This window comes from Propithecus coquereli, unplaced genomic scaffold (assembly GCF_000956105.1).
Source record: "Propithecus coquereli isolate 6110/MARCELLA unplaced genomic scaffold, Pcoq_1.0 Scaffold179, whole genome shotgun sequence".
NCBI lineage: Eukaryota > Metazoa > Chordata > Mammalia > Primates > Indriidae > Propithecus > Propithecus coquereli.
The window spans coordinates 4,875,460-4,893,859 of record NW_012142634.1 but is presented as its reverse complement, the minus strand read 5'-3'; the positions used below and the strand labels follow the sequence as shown (position 1 = coordinate 4,893,859).

General features: G+C 38.3%; 1 protein-coding gene across 2 annotated transcripts in view; it reads right to left on the bottom strand.

The window, feature by feature from the left end:
- Nucleotides 1-3,754: 3,754 nt before the first annotated feature.
- The window catches only part of EIF3A (eukaryotic translation initiation factor 3, subunit A), a 37,936-nt gene continuing 23,290 nt past the window's right edge, over nucleotides 3,755-18,400 (bottom strand). Inside the window, exons 15-23 of one of the 2 annotated variants that reach the window (XM_012642417.1) lie at nucleotides 16,471-16,593; nucleotides 15,767-15,920; nucleotides 15,029-15,213; nucleotides 10,957-11,045; nucleotides 9,846-10,310; nucleotides 9,619-9,815; nucleotides 6,867-7,068; nucleotides 5,863-6,053; nucleotides 3,755-5,009 (exon numbers count right to left, since the gene is read on the bottom strand). In XM_012642417.1, the coding sequence (XP_012497871.1) occupies nucleotides 4,762-5,009; nucleotides 5,863-6,053; nucleotides 6,867-7,068; nucleotides 9,619-9,815; nucleotides 9,846-10,310; nucleotides 10,957-11,045; nucleotides 15,029-15,213; nucleotides 15,767-15,920; nucleotides 16,471-16,593 (1,854 nt within the window). In that variant the 3' untranslated portion in view covers nucleotides 3,755-4,761. Of the gene's footprint in view, nucleotides 5,010-5,862; nucleotides 6,054-6,866; nucleotides 7,069-9,618; nucleotides 10,311-10,956; nucleotides 11,046-15,028; nucleotides 15,214-15,766; nucleotides 15,921-16,470; nucleotides 16,594-18,400 lie in introns of both variants that reach the window. The other variant, XM_012642416.1, reaches the window with a different exon arrangement.

Genomic DNA, 18,400 nt, shown 5'->3' with positions numbered 1-18,400 from the left:
GTCGACCTATTTTAGATGCGCATCAGTATGAAATTGTCTAACCTTAAATGTTTCATTTTATGAACGGAGGCACTTTACTAGGTCTAGAATATTTTTTTAAAAGCCTCTGAACTGAGCTTAAAACTGGCGATTTTATGGAATGTTGGCAAAATGACTATTTTATTGTTTGAAGCAAGTAATATTCTTAGTTGTCCTTAATCAGTTATTCTAATTCCAGGTGAAGCAAGCCCCTCGTAGCATCACCGTTATGAGAAGTGAAGGTTTTCTAAACTTTCCAGTGTTCATTTGGGCGGTTATTCCTCCTTGTGGCTTGTTTACGTCCTAGTAAAATGCACAATCTGTAGCAGGTAGAATACAGCTCCTTATCCTCTTATGTACCAGATCTTTATTACTGACCTAGCAACTAGCCTTTTCCACCTTTAAAAATTGTGCCAAGTCAATCATATTGTGTATAACTTGGAAATGGTGCTGTTTAAAAAGACGTGTATTTGTACAGTGAACAGTATATGAATTAATTAACCTCACCTATACCTTTCCTACTTGGCCTCTTCTCTACACACCCATCCACTTCCAGTTCTTTAGAAACATTTATGATACTAAGATCAAAAGGGAGAAAGGCAAAAGATCAGTATTCCCCCTCAACTGCTAAATTTCAGAGCCCCAGTGAAGGAAAAGCTCACGCCAGCTGTTGCCTCTCAAACTAAATGGAATCTGGATCCCTTGAGCTCTAGGATGTTAATGTAATAACCCGTGTTAAAGGGTTCTACTCTAGGCTGTTTGGCCTTAGGCACATAGGCAGTCCTTAACCCAGAATAAGCACTAGTTAAAGGAATTGCCAGGGGTCTCTCATCTTCCCGTTCTTACTGGAAGACCCTAGTCGGTTTCTGGAACCCCACCAATTATCCCTAAGTGAGATTAAACCTGATCTTAGGCAATGGTTCCCATCCCCTACTTTATTTACCTCCCACTCTAACTTTTAAATCCACCATGCTGAATGCCACGTCATGGAGCACGCGGCTACTACCTACCACCAAGACAGACGCAGGAGGCAAAAACAGGTGAACTAAGATGAACAAAGCATGGCCATCTGCAGATACCAGGAGATGTTAGTCAAAGTGTGTAAAGCTCCCAGTAGGATTTAGCTAGGATATTACAAGTTTCCTCCGTTCCTATTAAACAGCTAACTTCCCCCACAGCAAATTGACTTTATCTGGAACACTCATGTGAAGGTATATTAGAGGCTGGGGTAAGGTAAATACTACTAGGTAGCTGTGAGTCCTTTTGGCCAAAGGAAGGTGCGTCAGAAATGAGGGGGATAAGGGACAGGCACGATGTTTCTTAGGGAAAAAAAGATCCACCCCTACTAGTCTTAACCCCAACTGCACATTTGACTGGGCCTAAGCTTAAGGAGCTTAATAAAAACCATGTAATTACTTGTTTTCTTTTGCTAGGAAAGATACCAGTTTAAGTTAGCTTTGCTTTTTGGGTAAAGTTTTTTGGGTCAACAGGAATTCCTGTTACCTCTCCCACTGCTCTGTTCCACCTTTTCAAAAGGGCCACTAACTATAAACAGACGAGTGGATTCTTCAGGCCAAAAGGACTAGCAAGGTGGCAGGACCAGTTTAGCTACTTCGTAATTTTAAAGAGTCAAATTATAGACAGTGTTTCCAAGGCCCTCAAGTATGTGGTTTATATCCTCAACATATGGGAATCACTGTGATGGGGGATATATGTAATACTAATTTGATATTCTGACACCATTACACTATTTTGCCAGAAATGGGAACATGTTGAGCATGGAGTGAGCTTAAGTCCTCAAGTCAGGAGAGTGTTAAAAGTATCCAGAAAATGCTCAATTACTCATTCATTATACCAATCCACTCAGAAAGTACTTCCATCAGAGTCCCCCCTCCCCCATGCCAAATTAGCCTCAGTTTTCCAGATAACATTGAAATACTGGGAATTAAAACGGAATATCACTATAGGTCATTTTCTAGAATTCTCTTATGAAAAGTATATTTAAGCACATTCACTTAAAAACAATCCTTGGAACTCAATGTGAAACTAAACACTTTGCAAAACTGTTTAGGGTAAAGAAAGCCCCTTTTTCAAAGTTTAAAAAATATACAAAGTAATTTGTGGCAATTTTCTTCATAAGAACATGCTGCATATTTGGCTAAGCAGCAAACCAGTATAGGGAACCTTCAAAAGGGTTTTACCAACTGTGCAGACACAAATTGCCTTAAACTGTTCTTTTCTGTACACTTATTTCCAGTGGCTTTTTTTTGTACTTTTCCTACAAAGTCCCTTTTGGAAGTTGCAGAACTCTTAGCTTTGATTAGAACAACTTTTTGTCATAGATTTATTAAACCAAAATTATACATTTTAAAAGTATATCACAAATATATATATTTAAAGGCAAAGAAAAGACTGTGTTAGTCCTAATTTTCTAGTTTGTTCTTAGCCACTAGAACATTATAGAACATTCCTTCCATCGTGTCCCACATATTTCAATTAGATTTATAAAATTATAAATCAACCTACAGTCAAATGTCTTTGGTTAAAGAACGAAACACAGGTAGTTCTTGACACAAAAACATCCCATGCATACAGATGTCAGCCTCCTGGTAGGCCCTACGGACAACTGATGGGATGCACAAGTCTTTGGGCTGATGATGTCTCTACCCTCAGATCTGTGCTAACAGCAATGTGATTCTCATTTAAAAATGCAAAAGCCACTGGGAACATGGAAGAATACCTAGCACATGAAGGAGTAGGTTGGTTGTTCAGCTTTCTTTTAACACCTGTTGATAAATACTGGGGTGGGGGCAGGGGAGTAGGATGTGAGGCCAGGATAGTGGAAATCTAAGAGCAGGAATACAAAGCAACAGCATGAGACGACTCTACCCTCCTCCTGTGCTCGGATTCTGACTACACCAAGACAAAACTTGGGAGGACAGTATGAGAAATAGTTTGGGCAGAAAGGATGGCTTTGCAGACTAGCCTTGAAACCTAACCCTTACACGTGCATCTGTAACTCACCTAAACAAACCTGATTAAACAAGTTGTCCGTTGGGACTTCTCTGTGATGTCACATGTACAGGCCTGCTGTCTAGTAATGTAAAATTCACAGCAGGTTACTGCCCCCAATATAATCATTGCTCTTTAATTCTCTTCTTAGAAAAAGTTCTCTCCCCACAGAAGACTTTTTAAGACTCCCACGGGTTTGAAATGCCAACTACAAAGGTAAGTTTTGAAAAAGTGATTTCCAACATTGGTAACATCAAAAAGAAAACGGTACATCTGATTAGGTAAAAAAGCATCAATACTCCCTCTTCTGGCCTTATAGCTGTACCAACAGGGATTCTCAACAGTAGACTACTCACTAACAGAAATAACGTAAGTGCCTATAGCCACAGTGAATTTGTAATTAACATTCTCTGAAATTAACTATGATTTTTAAAATTTCAGGTGAAAATCCAAGGTGGTACTTCACAGACACAACATGCATACAAACTCAGAGGACAGCATTACAAGGAAACTAAAGAATTCTCACATTAACAAAGGAGGACATTTTACAGGAAACATCCTAACCCCATTTGCTTTATATTTTAAAGTTATTTTGTATTTTCTTTGATTCTAAACACTGAGACATTTAATGGCACTGATAAAAATTCAAGTAAAATAACAAACTCAACTGAATATGCAAACTTACCGTTAGAACACCAACTACAACCACAAATCAACACTAAAACAAATTCTGTAAGTATTTTATTTATCACTGAAGAAAAAACACAGCAGCAAGTTCTGTGTTGGCTTCAATGAGACCAAATAGTTAATCTTTAACATAGCTACTACACTCCAAAACTGAAGTCAACACAGTCATTACTACAAATTACTTGTTGAAAGAATCTATCCTGAAGAGAAAATTAGGAAAGAGAATTTAAACAATTCCTCTAAATCACACATTTATAAATATTGTCATATTTAAAATGCTTGAAAGGCATGAATTCTCCATTAATGGAAAAGCAGTTTGCTATTGGCAACGGAAAAAATTCAGCGATAGTTTACCAAATGCTTTAAAATTTAAAAGCTGTACTGTTTTTTGGATTCACACTTGAGCAGTATTTTTATCATTATAGTAACGACTGCAAATTGTTTTATACTCACCTTCTTTCAAGCAAAATCTACAGAAAAATCCCACTGTATCCAATGTTTGTAATGTTTACTGCACTTATAGTGAATCTAAAAACTTTCTAAATTTAGTTAATAGTAAATACCTCAAAATATCTAAAGAGGTATGTTTCAACAGCTAATGGTGTCAAAACTGTTTCAGATCCACGCTTTAAAGGGTCTTCAAACATGTTTTCTTTAACAGAACTTTACCCTCATTCCAATTAATATCAGATATTTCAAAATCAAAAGAAAAGAAGATCAGTTCTATACCAAGATACAGGTGTTACTCAATACCCGAAGGCTTCACATTTTAAATTTATTTTTTAGTTTTTCTTTTTTGTAAACAAATGATTGATGAGATAATGCAACACCTTAAATTCCAGAAAATGGCATGGTTTTCCAACCTTCTGTGGATGTGGTGCATGATCAATCTATTATATAGGATTAATACAAGTTCATGCTTTTTGTGTTATGGTGAAACAACATTAAAGAATCCAATTTAGATTGGTTGAAGCACAAGTATAATAATCCTTGAATGTGATCAAACCTATGTAAGACACCAATTTGAATCCATTATCTTGAGACTTAACGTCGTACTGTGGTCCATCCATCTTCATCAGTCTCATTTTTAGTACGACGAAGAGATTCCTTATCTTTCTCAGCTCTCCATGAGGCCTTCTCCTTTTCACCTTCTCTTTCTCGGTCACGGTCTCTGTCTCTGTCTCTGTCTCTTTCTCGGTCTCTTGAAAGAGCTGGGGGAGGAACACGACGAGGAGGATCCCGCTCTTCTGCCCGGTCATCTTTTCTGTCATCAGCACGTCTCCAGGAACTTACTAAATAGTTTAAAAAAAAAGGACAAAAAGAAAGAAGACTAAGTTTGTACTCTTATTTTGTTGGCTCAAACTAAACGTAACTTAAGCAAAAGAAATGCCTCAAATTACTCAAAAATCCTGTACTAAAGATTAGCAATACAGAATCACAATTAAAAACCAATAAAAGTTCACGTAATTTCTGATAAAATCTTTAAAATAACATACAGATTTGCAGGTATAACTCAAAAAGGAAATCATGCCTGGGAAATGTCCTAATTGGTATAAACCTATCATACGAGGTGGCAAAAATCTGACTGAGTGAAAATTTTAAAATTAAAATGATCTTTGGCTCTTGTCAGAGAATTTTAACAGCAAATTAGCCATATAAATATGAAAGTTTTAAATAGTGGTTATAAGAGAAGAAATACTCTTATCCTATTGTGCAGACAAAATACTGTAAGCTTGTAAGACAAGCACTTAAGTGCAAAGATGCGAAATTTTAAGCATCTTAAAAGTATTTTTTAACCAAAATTTCCACTCTCTAAATTTCAAAGAAACAATGTGTACACTTTGTGCTTTTCTGCCAGGACATAACTTTTAAATAAGTGACAAACTGTTTATTCATTAAATAAATTTTACCAACATATACTGCTTACTATCCAGTTCAATCTACCACTGTTCTTTAGAGAAGAGCTCACTTCACAGCCTAACCATGGAGTTAAGTGTACAAAAATCTTGAATTCTAAGCTGAATAAATATCAACCATTTAACTCATTTTTGGTGTTCATACAAGTTTACAAGATAATTAAATGAAACCCAAAATTCCCCAGAAACGATGGTTCTCCAATACTTTGGTTGTATGAAGCCTCTATACCTTCTTCGCGCTCTGATCTGAGAGGAGGTCCTCTCCGGTCTCTGTCGTCTCTTAGATCTCGTCTTTCTCTTAGATCACGTCGATCATCTCTCTCACGACGACGGTCATCCCTATCCCTATCATCCCGGCGACCTGAATCTCTCCAGCTCGAAGATTCCTCAGCTGGTCCTCTTCTCCAGCCACCTTCATCCCTGTAGCCATTTAAAATGACAAGTTAAGTTCTTGCTATTGTTAGGCTACATGGTAATTGTAAGTGAATACATCCTATCTGAGTTGATGCTGATGCTGAATTTACAAATATAACAGGGACAAAGTTTAAACTCCTAACTTGGCCTCAATCTGACACCTCAAGCATGGAGAGCAAATGAGAACACCTAGATCTGTGCTGTTCCACAGGCGGCCACTACCCACATGTGGCTACTTAAGTTTATCTAAAATAAAATGAAGACATTTCCTTAGTAGCACTGACCACATTCCAAGTGCTCAATAGCCAAATGTGACTGCTGGCTACCATATTGGACAGTACAGATACAGAACATTTTCATCCTTGCAGAAAATTGTATCGAACATCAAACAGTGCTGGTCTACATTTATCAGTGTGTAGCCACTTTGGCAGATGGAGCCAAGGTAGAACTATGACCACTAATAAAAACAAAAGGGCTTTTGATAATTTAAGGGCAGTAAAACTGATTACCCTAAACCACAGGGGGAAAAGCAATGGACTGGCAAAGACACCTGGACCGGCTCCACTGCCAAACAGTAACGGACTTGTCTACAACTTATAGACAGCCATAGGTTAGGCCTCCATTTTCTTACTAAGGAGTAAAGAAGGAATATTCAATTAAATGATTCCTAAAATTTTTTTAAAATGTGTGCTATGATTCTAAAAGATAAACGTGGTGAGGGTGAGGAGCACCATTTCTCAAAAATAGTTTGGAATACATGAAAGCACTGAAGACAATTCCAACTGCAAATGTACAAACAGTTTAATTAGAACATCAAACCTAGGTCTTCTGAAGCGATCTTCTCGCTCCCCATCTCTCTCTCTCTCTCTTTCTCTCTCAGGCTCCTTGTCATTCTCCTCACGATCTTGATTGTCTCTGTCCCTTTCTTTTTCTCTGTCCCACTCACGGTCTTCTGATGGTCTTGATTCTCGGGGTGGACCCCAACTCTCTTCTCTGGCTTTTTCTTTCTCTCTCCATCCACCTGTTTTTTCAAAGAAGCAAAATATTTTTTCCAGTCAAGAAACAGACTGGCAATCATGAATAGAGATCTTAATGTTGGCATTAATTCGTCACCATTCTAAATGCTAACATTCACACTTCATTTAAAATACAGTAAATTAACACTGTATACACATCACTGCAGACTATCACTACTACCTATCATCATTAATAGATTTTTCTAACTTAGGTATCTATAGGAAACTCAAATAGTGTGGGTTGAGTGTTCCATGAAACAAAAACACCACTGAAAAACGTATATAACATTTCCTGTTGTATATAGAGATTTCAGGTATAAAATCTGTTCTGATGACAGATCGCTCACTTAAGCAGAAAACTTAGTTTTCTCTGAGAGATCGAGCCCCAATTTTCAGTTCGTTTATGCCTTGCAACATTTTCAAAGCCTTCACTGACAAAAAAAGACTTTCCTACTCTATTCTCCACCATTTACCACCCACCATTTTCTGGTCACTAAACAAGGATAAATCTTTTGATCACAGTTAGCCACGGGATGTCAGAATCTAAGAAAATTATATATATGTAGGTACAAAGAGCCAAAGGAAGCAGAGATTTCAATGAAAGTTCATTATAGCTGCAAAGTTAACAATTACTGTCACCAACATTGCTACTCTACCATGTGCCAAGGCACTATCCTAAACCCTCTGCCTATATCAACCTGTTCAATCCTATCCATAGCTGAGGTTAAGTACAGTCGATCCTCATTATTTGAGTATTCTTTACTTGTGAATTTGCCTACTTGCTACAATTTGTATGTCACCCCAAAATTAATCTTCATGGCATTTATACAGTCACTGAAAGACATGTTCAGAGTAGCAAGAATTGGAATCGTTTGACACACACATTGCCAGCTCCAGTGGCAAGGCCTCTTATTTCAGCTCTCACACTGTAAACAAGGGTCCTTCTTCAAGGTCTATTTAGTGCCATGTTTTTCACATCTTTGTGATTGCTGCTGGTGATTTCACTGTTTAAAATGGCTCCCAAGCATAGTGGTAAAATGCTGTCTAGTATCCCCAAACACAAGGTGGCTGTGATGTGTCTTAGGGAGAAAATACATGCATTAATTAATAAGCTTTGTTTAGACATGAATTACAATACTGTTGGCCATGAGTTCAACGTTAATAAATCAATACTATGTACTAAATAAAGGGTCTGTAAGCAGAAAGATATAAAACATTGTTATATACTGAATAGCTGACAAAAACATTGTGACCGAAGGCTCACAGAACCTAACCTTGTATGTCCTCTAGGAGCAATGAATGGTTCAGTATTCGTGGCAACATTACAAAACATAACTACAGCAAATTATCACAAATCTACTGTACTGTTAACCCAGTTTTACACGAGGCAAAATTAAACTGGCCTGCCAGTTTGTCACACAGCTCAACAGTGGAATGAGGTGAGACTAGAAGAGACAGAAGTAGGCAAGAGAAACCACTAAGGGTAAAGGTAAGGAAGCTGCTTGCTTACATCCACACTTACAACAGATTGCTCTGGTTACTATACCTCCCTAATGCAAAAATGGAGCTGGGGGCAGGGGGCGGGAAGACCAGCAAAGACCAGTTGGAGGGCGAGAAAAATGATGGTGACCCAGAACCAAGTACAAGCAAGAGGAATAGAGAAGTGGGTGGATTTAAGGAACATTAAAAAGGCAAAACTAAAGTAAATGAAAGATTTAACATGAAGGATGAAGGACCACAATAAAGGAGAACTCTCAGATTCCTAGCTCGCAGTTTGATGGACAGTAGGCCCCTGAAAAGAGGGAGGAGGAGTTGGGGGTGGTGGTGAGTGGAGTTTTGGGTAGGCTGTGTTTGAAGTCACTGAGACTTCCAGCTGGAGATATGTTGCATGCAATATGCGGAAATCGCCTGGAGAGGATGATAAGAGATGTATGTCACAGACATGTATACTCCACAACTGCCCGAGAATAAAGTGTGGTGAGGTGGCTCATGCCTTTAATCCCAGCATTTTGGGAGGCTGAGGCAGGAGGAATGCTTGAGGCCAGGAGTTTGAGACCAGCCTGAACAACATAGCAAGACTCTGTCTCTACCAAAAAAAAATAAGATGAGCAGGCTGAGGACTAAGGAAGAAAATGAGCTCTTCCACGTGTAACCCCAGGGCTGGCAGGACTGTGACTTTTAGTACGCTTCAGTTCTAAGTATTTATTTGTAAGAGGAGGCTGTTTCAAGATAGAACCTGAAGAACACACCATTACTGATGGCATGGGTATAGAAAGAGTCTTCAAGGAAGCAGTCAACAAGGCAGAAGGAAAATACAGAGCATAAGATGACTAAAGAAGAGTTGTGAATTTATATTTTAATCATTTTGGAGTGTGGCATAGCAAAGGCAAATTTCTGACAGAAAAGTCTGCACAGATATAAAAGGAAAGATAGAAGACCGGTTCATCTAAAAAACAATAATGAAGCCCAATCCGCCATCCATTAGAGTAGCACATAAAAACATCAAACAGATTCTATAAAGCATCCAGTCTAGTTTCTGAATACTAGACTTTTACCTGGCTTGACAAATGGTCTCCAGGGACCAGGCCTGGAGTCATCACCCCGTCTAGGAATGCGATCGTCATCAGCCCGTCTTGAGATCCGATCATCATCCATGTTTCTCCAAGGCCCCCTATCATCATCTGTACCACGCCTGGACATTCTATCATCATCGGCATTCCTCCAAGGTCCTCGGTCATCATCCAAGCCTCGCCTGGGCCCCCGGTCATCATCCATGCCCCGCCGGGGCCCCCGGTCATCATCGGTATTCCGCCAGGATGGTCGGTCGTCATCAGCACCTCCTCCTCGCCTCGGCCCCCGGTCCTCATCCATCCCACGTCTGGGCCCTCTGTCCTCATCAGCTGTTCGCCAACTTCCTCTGTCCTCATCCAGTCCCCGTCTAGGTGGTCTGTCATCATCTGCATGCCGCCAACTCCCCCTGTCTTCATCACCAATTCGTCTGGGAGGTCTATCGTCATCTGCATTACGCCAGGAAGGCCTGTCGTCGTCTGCCCCACGGCGAGAGAATCGATCTTCATCAGGACCTCGTCTAGGGCCTCTGTCATCATCCATGACACGCCGGGGGATCCGATCATCATCTGGTCTAAGAGAAGACTCTCTGTCTTCATCATCCCCCAAGCGCCGTGGTCGCTCTTCATCTCTTCTGTGAGGCCTCTCCTCATCCCGCCCTTCTCCCCGCCTCCACTCCCTACAGGGCAACAAAGAACAATCTTTTTAAAAAGATGGTTTTTGGGGGAGTTATTTTTTATTCCACCCATTTTTCTTTTAAATCAGCTTTGGTCTAAATTTATTCATCCTGGTCCTAAATAAATATGTTTTACTAATAAAAAGTAACGCAGAATCCACTAACTTTCATGAACAAATAGACCAATAAGCAGATAACTATCTGAAAAAGTTATATCTTCCCTTTACCGGGAGCACTTCAGTGACTTCTACATCTTTTACAATGAAGTTGTTAAACTTAATTTCCGAACAGGAAATAGAGTCAGCATTCTTGCCTATCACTGGCAGTTATTTTAGAAGACGGTTCAATCTACTTAAGAAATATAAAGGAAAAGATGTTCTGGAACTGTTCATTCTTACTCAAAACACAATATTGTTAGGTTAAGGAATAAAAAAAAACCTGAAGGATGTATTTCTCAAGATGTTTAAAAGCCAAGTAGCTAAAGCAATGTTGTAGTAAACTATAAAAAAAATTACAGTAACAATTAGACATGCATACAATTCCTCATGGCTCTCCTTTCCCTAGCTCTATAAAATAAATTTAAAAAACCACCGGTAAGATAGTAACAGGACTGTGATTAGGTGGTACTATTTTCCTGGATTCTACTTACTTCTCTGGTGGGCCTCTTCTCCACTCAGAATCCGCTTCAGGTCCTTTTCTCCATGTGCCTTCTGAATCTCTATCTCCCCAACGAGAGTCCTACATTAACAAAGTTAACAAGAGGTACTACAATGACAACAACTACTTGTTTATTTTAACAACTACTGGTATTACCATTCAATCACTTTTGCACTTACATGAAACAATGTCAAACCCTTAAATATAAGCAAGTTTTAAAATTTCGTTTCATTCTTAATCTGAGATGAGACTGACAGTCCAGTGAAACTGGTATTCTCATATACTATGGGTAGCTTTATTAACTGATAAAACACCACAGGAAGCAATCTGGGAGCACCACCTGGAGCCATTAAAATATCTAAAGATTTCTTTCCTTCAACCTAGAAATTCACTTTTAAGACTATGAAAAAAGCCAAGTGCCCTGTAATGGACAGTACAGTGCCTACTAAGCAAAGAACAGTGAAGTAAATAAAATGTCTAATGGGGGTGGTTAAATTAACACTATTTCTCCCTTCAAAGTACTGTGCCATCACTAAAAATTATGAAAAGGGTGTTACCTTACAGTGAAAACATAAATCTGGCACAACCTTTCTACAGGTCAAAGCACATAATTTTAATCACAAATACCCTCTGACAGGCCAGGCACAGTGGCTCACACCTATAATCCTAGCACTCTGGGAGGCCAAGGTAGGATGAATTCAAGACCAGCCAGAGCAAGAGCGAGACTCCATCTCTAAAAAAAAATAGAAAAATTAGCCAGGCGTTGCCTGTAGTCCCAGCTACTTGGGAGGCTGAGGCAGGAGGATCGCCTGAGCCCAGGAGTTTGAGGTTGCTGTGAGCTAGGCTGACGCCACAGCACACTAGCCCAGGCAACACTGTGAGACTTTCTCAAAAAAACAAATGACACAGTTTGCTCCTACAAATGTAACCTAAGGCCATAATCAGACAAATTAGAACTCTAGAAGGTATTTTAAAACAAGATCTAGTGGTAGGGTGGGAAGACTAAAATAAAAACCCACAAAGCTAAGAATAACCCACAACTTCAAACAGTTCATGAACAAGAGGACCTTGATTTCCTTTATTTAAATTTTTAAAAAATGTCTTGGCAATGAAACCCTCCAATAACAACTGGGGATGAGAAGCAATGAAGGACAAGAGTAGCCAGATAGTAAGTTGGTCCCCTGTCATCACAGCTAATGACTCTGGGCTCTCTCTTAAGGTGAAGGTTGTTCTAGGAGACTTTCCCAAGTGAACACTGCGAGGACATAGAACTTACCAGTCAACGTGACTATGGTCACTACAATGAAGTGAACGAACATCCACAGCCAGAAGACCAACTTTCTCCCACCCCTGACACTTGCCTTGAAAATTATACTTAAAGAAGTCATAGTCTTAGAGGACACAGTACAAACAGAACCTCAAAAGAGATATTTAAGGAGGGCTATGATAGCCATTAACAAAAACAATCCTAAAAAAATTAACATGACTGCCAAAACTTTTTTTTCAAGTCAGTAGATCCAAGAAAAGAATGGGTCTAGCTGATGAGCAAATAAACTACAACACGGATCTCAGAGATTCTGGTACAAACGAACAAAGAGATGAAAGGAGTTAAAAGAAACATTAAAAAAGATAAGAAGAGGACTCTGAAAAGGCAATAGAGAAAAAGGAGAAAAATGTCCTTAAGTTAAGGAACTTATGTCTGCTTTAAGGAGAATGAATCCTCTTACTGAAAGGGCAAAAGTGCCAAAAAGGAGAAATGAAAAAGACCACAACACATTCATGAGCCTAAACATACTCTTAGCAAAATTTTAAAAATCCTTTTCCAGCAAAGATAGAATTCTAAGTTTCCAAGGCATAAAACAGTATCTGCAGAAGTGACAAGACCAAGACTAGTGTCAAAAATCCTCCCTTCTGTAACACTGTGTACTAAAAAGAGAAGCAAAGCCTCCAAATTTCTGAGATTTTGAACCAGCCGAACCAACAAACCACTGTTCAGCTGTGAGAGAAAAACAAAACTTCTGAGACATACACAAAGACATTCTTAAAAATTAAGATTGATAAAATCGAAAGTATCTGCAAAGGGGAAAACATGATACAGTGTAAACATACTTGAAACTAAATTATGTTTGCTAACATGGATATAAAAAGCAACTGTTAAGTGAGTCCTAAGTAGATAACATGTTGTAATGATTTGGAAGCAAAACATCCAGCTTACTGAAATAAAACATAAGCAAAGGTATGCTCAGAATTTTGTTTTGTTATGAAGAGGCAAAGCAGAGTTCTCAATTTGTACTGTGAAAGCTTAGATAGATTTGGGGGAAAATTAATGATAATCACTAATAGAATAGACAAAACAAAAATGAACCAAAAAAAGTTCTTTAGTTTGGCTCAAAGGTGCCTAAAAGCAAATAAAAAGCTCTAAAGCAAACATTAGGAATAAAACCAAATAGTTAATACGTTAAAAATGTAAATAGATCAAACTAACTCTCTAATTTAAAGGTGAAAAAGGGACCACAAAACAGAAACAAGAGGTTGAAAATGAACAAAACAGATTTGCAAAAGGTAACTGAAATGTTAGAAATCCATAATCACAGCAGGTAAATTTCCTCACTTGCTTCAGGAGATGAAGTTCCCACCAGTTAACATGATGCGGCAGATTTAAACAACACAATAGCTCTGATTTCACACATGTATGGAACTTTGTGCCCAACAGAAATAGAACATTCATAAAAATCTGACCATGTTTTCAGGACACAAGGGAAAATATATTAAATTCCAAAAAATTGTAAATCATACAGGCCACACTTGCTAACAAGGAATTAAACTAGAAATTAGCAACGAGAGTAACAAAATTAAAAACCTATCGACAAATACTATGAAACAGAAATTAAAGACTGCACAGATAACTATTACCAGGTCTACCCATAAAGACAAGCATTTGATACAGATGTGGCACAGATAAAGGAGCAGAGAAAAAAGGATGCCAGAAATATTTGAGCTATTTATTTCTTACTTTAAAACATAAGCAATCTTTCCTTTAAGGGGCAAAGGAGGGCACATCCTAAGCAAAACGAAGAGCGTGCAGAGAGACGTCACATACACACATAATAAGGCAGAAAACTAACTCAGAAGGGCTGAGGCACAGGTGACTAGGAAAAAAACAGTATCAGATGAAACTGATGAAAAAGGCAGTAAATGTGAAAGGCCCTGATGCTAAGGCCTGTTTTACCCTGTGGCTCTCAGCAATGAGGACCAACCAAAGGAAGGTTTGAAATCCAAAAGCAGATGTAGCAATAAAACATGCTATATTATGAAAAATCAAGCATATCACAATATAAAGAAAGTCTGAAGCTAGGGGAAGATTATGATCAGAGACTAGGAAGCAGACCAGTAAGTAGTATAGGCAAAGAAAAATTTGAATTAAGGCAGTACCGTAGGGACAGAAAGAAGGAGGGTTAGACTGACGAAGGGGGCAACAGTATACCAATCGGAAGGAGGAATTCCAGAGATAAGACAGAGGGAACATAGGTCAGTTGTGAACCTAAGCGCATATTAAAAATAAATATTTATAGCAGCGTTTGAATCATATAGGAATCTTGTTAAACCGCAGATTCTGATTCAGGTTTGGAGTTGGGCCTGACAGTTTGCATTTCTAACAAGTTCCCAGGGATGCTGAGACTGCTGGTCCACCAGAAACAAAGATCTTTTAAGTACTGAGGAGTTAAAGAATTCGTATCATCCTCTAAATTCCAGCAACTTCTTTCAAGGAACTCAGGAATAGTCCCTCTTCTGTACCACACTAAGGAGTGCTAGCTATTGACAAAATGCATTCATGACATTCATTCTTGCTGACAAGTATTCTTGACAACTTATTCTAAAGCCTACAGAGTTCCATCTTTGCTAAAGAGTGCTAATAGTTCCCTCCTGAGGAACCTTTTGTTCTTTGGACAAAACAATACCTAATTTGAAAGAGATATGAAAATAACTGACTTAAAACACCAAGCCCAAACTGATAAAAATACATCACTTTAAAATAAAATAAATTCATGAATTTCTAAACTCACCTTTCTAGAAAGTGGATCATCACCAAGTCTTCTCTCTTCCTCTCTACGACGTTCTCTTTCTTCAATTTCTAACTCTCTCTGGCGTTTTTTTCTTTCTACTTCTTCTAATTTCTTGACCCGCTCCTGATACTCTCGTAGCTCTTCCTCCCGCTTTGCTCGCTCGGCACGCTCTCTCTCTTCGCGCTCTGGAATTTATTGGGTTACTCAGAATGCCTCCTAGCCCCAACATTCCCCTAGTGTGTGTCTACTTTTCTGGTATTAAACAGGCAGCAGAGTGTAGAAGTAAATTCGAAAATAGTTTACAATCAGCTAAATGGCAGAAGATAGTCAAGAAAACAAATATTAATACTATGCCACTCAACAACGGTTTTGTAATGACTTAAGATACTAGGGTCCCTCCCCCACTCCTGTGCACCTGGGATTCCATATACAGAATCATTTGACAACCTTCATGTGGCATGTGTTCCTCAATAATAAATGTTAATACCTACACAGGATGCAGTGATAAAATACAAAAAATCAATTTCTAAAAGAACATCAAATATGTGGAAACAAGTTGGTAGAGGATATAGTATTTTCACATACAGCAAACAGGGTTCTGAGAACTGGCTAAATACAGTAATTACAGTGCTAATAAGCCAATTACCATGACTCCTACGTTTTCTAAATAAGTTTACTAAAGCTGGATCTAACATCAACCTTGCATTACCATGCCTCCAATCTTGGTTATACAGCTACCTTTTAGCATTTGTTCTTCTGCCCTCCTCTGTTCCTCCTCCTCTTTTTCTCTATAGTAAGTTATTCTGCGTTCTTCTTTACGTTGCCTTTTCCGTTCTTCTAAGCGATTGTGCCTTTCTTCTGCTAATCGCTCTTCAAACTGTTTAAGTTTTTCCTGCAATTGAATAGTTACCAAAAAAAAAAAATTAAATTTTGTCAAGAGCAACAAACTAGCAGAAAGCTATTAAGTTTACAAAAGATTCACAAATTTCTTGGAATCATAGAAAGCAACCCCTAAGCACAAAAACTAGAATTTCTAAATCACTGTTGAAGTTTTACCAGCATGATGAATTTTTTAAAATTTAAATGGCTGATATTATCTACATCCAGTGGGTTCATCTCTACACAAAATAAATGATTAAATTAGGACTTGAGATCAAGACACTCTGACCTAGAGTTTTCGTTTCTGAATCAAACAGTAAACAAATACTTGTATCAAAAAAGGAAACTATGCAGTCAATCTCTCACCTTTAGAAAAATTTCTTCAGGTGGTTGACCATTTAGCTCATGAAATATTTTCCAAAAATTTCTATTAAAATATTAGTGAAATGACCATTATAGATGTTAACTCAAGACAGAATATACCACTACGTTAAAGAAAAATTCTCAAGACAACACTAAAAAAAGCTGATGAATAAATGTCTCCCTAAAATCAGTAAGTTCACCTCATAAACAGATTGCCGTGCTGCTTTGAGTCGCATTACAAATAAATCTCTGTCTTCAAGCATTCGTGACATTCGGTTCTTATGTTCAAGAGCCTTTTCACGTTCTAGCTGCATGGTAGTAATCTGCAAGTTAAATAATACAGTTAAACTTCAAAGCATTCTTTATGTGTCTACTAATTTACCCCAAACAAAATTACTGATATTCTTGAAAAACTAAAAGCATCTCCTTTGTCCATCCTGCCATAAACATTTCATAAAAATGAAATTATCATTCATGCCAACAGGTCCCCAAGAAGCCAATTAGAAACAGGAGGTGGGTTAAAGTACTCCTGGGGCATCTATAAGAGGCCATTTTTATTTAGCCCCATGGTACCAGAAATTTTTATGAAGGAAAATTATAATGTACAGGCATACCTCAGAAATATTGCAGGTTCAGTTCCAGATCATTGCAATAAAGCGAGTAACAGAAATTTTTTCATTATCCAAAGCATACAAAAAGTTACCTTTAAACTATACTATGGTCTATTAGGTGTACAATTACATTGTGTCAAAAAATAATGTATATACCTTAATTTAAAAATATTTTATTGCTAAAGAATGCTAATGATCATCTGAGCTTTCAGGGTGTCATACTCTTTGGCTGACAAAGGGTCCTGCCTCCATTTTGATGGCTGCTGACTGATCAGGTGGTGGTTCCTGAAGGCTGGGGTGGCTGTGGCAATTTCTTCAAATAAGATATTAATGGAGTTTGCCGCATAAATTAACTCCTCCTTTCACAAAATATTTCCCTGTTTGTGATGCTGTTTGACAGCATTTTACCCACAACAGACTTCTGTCACCAGGAGATTCCATCTCAAAAAACTTTCCTTTGCTCATCCATAAGAAGCAAGTCCTCATCTGTTTAAGTTTTATCATGAGATTGCAGCAATTCAGTCACATCATCAGATTCCACTTCTACTTCTTTATCTCTTGCTATTATCACCACATCTGCAGTTACTTCCTGCACTAAAGTCTTGAACCCTTCCAAGTCATCCATGAGAGTTGAAATCAACTTCTTCCAAACTCCTGTTAATGCTGCCTTTTTACCTACTCCCATGAAATCACAAATGTTCTTAATGGCATCTAGAATGGGGAATTTTTTCCAGGTTTTTAATTTACTTTGCCTAGATCTATCAGAGGAAATCACTATTTATGGCACCTAAAAAGCCTTACAAAATGTATTTCTCAAGTAAGACTTGGAAGTCAGAATTACTCCTTGATCCACAGGCTGCAGAATGGATGTTGTGTTAACAGGCATGAAAACAACATTAATCTCCTTGTACATCTCCATCAGATATCTTGGGTGATCAGGTGCATTGTCAATAAGCAGTAATATTTTCAAAGGATTTATCTGAGCAGTAGGTCATAACAGTGGACTTAAAATATTCAGTAAAGCATACTATATACACGTGCGCTCATCCAGGCTTTGTTGTTCCACCTATAGAACACAGGCAGGGTAAATTTAGCATAATCCTTAGGGCCTCTAGGATTTTCAAAATGGTAAATGAGCCTCGGCTTCTGCAACTTAAAGTCACCAGTTGCATTAGTCCCTAATAATAGAGGTCAGCCTGTCCTCTGAAGCTATGAAACCAGGCATTGACTTCTTTCTAACTATGCAAGTCCTAGATGGCATCTTCTTCCAACAGAAGGCTTCTTCACCTACCACAAAATCTGTTGTTTACTGTAGTCACCTTCAGCTATGATCTTCTCGAAAACTTGCTGCTTCACCTTGCACTTTTACATTCTAGAGATGGTGTCTTTCCTTAAAGTTCACGAACCAACCTCTGTTAGGTTCAAACTTTTTTTCTGTAGCTTCCTTCCATCTCTCAGCCCTCAAAGATTGAAGAGTTAGGATTAGGCTTTGGCTTAAGGGAACGTTGCAGCTAGTTTG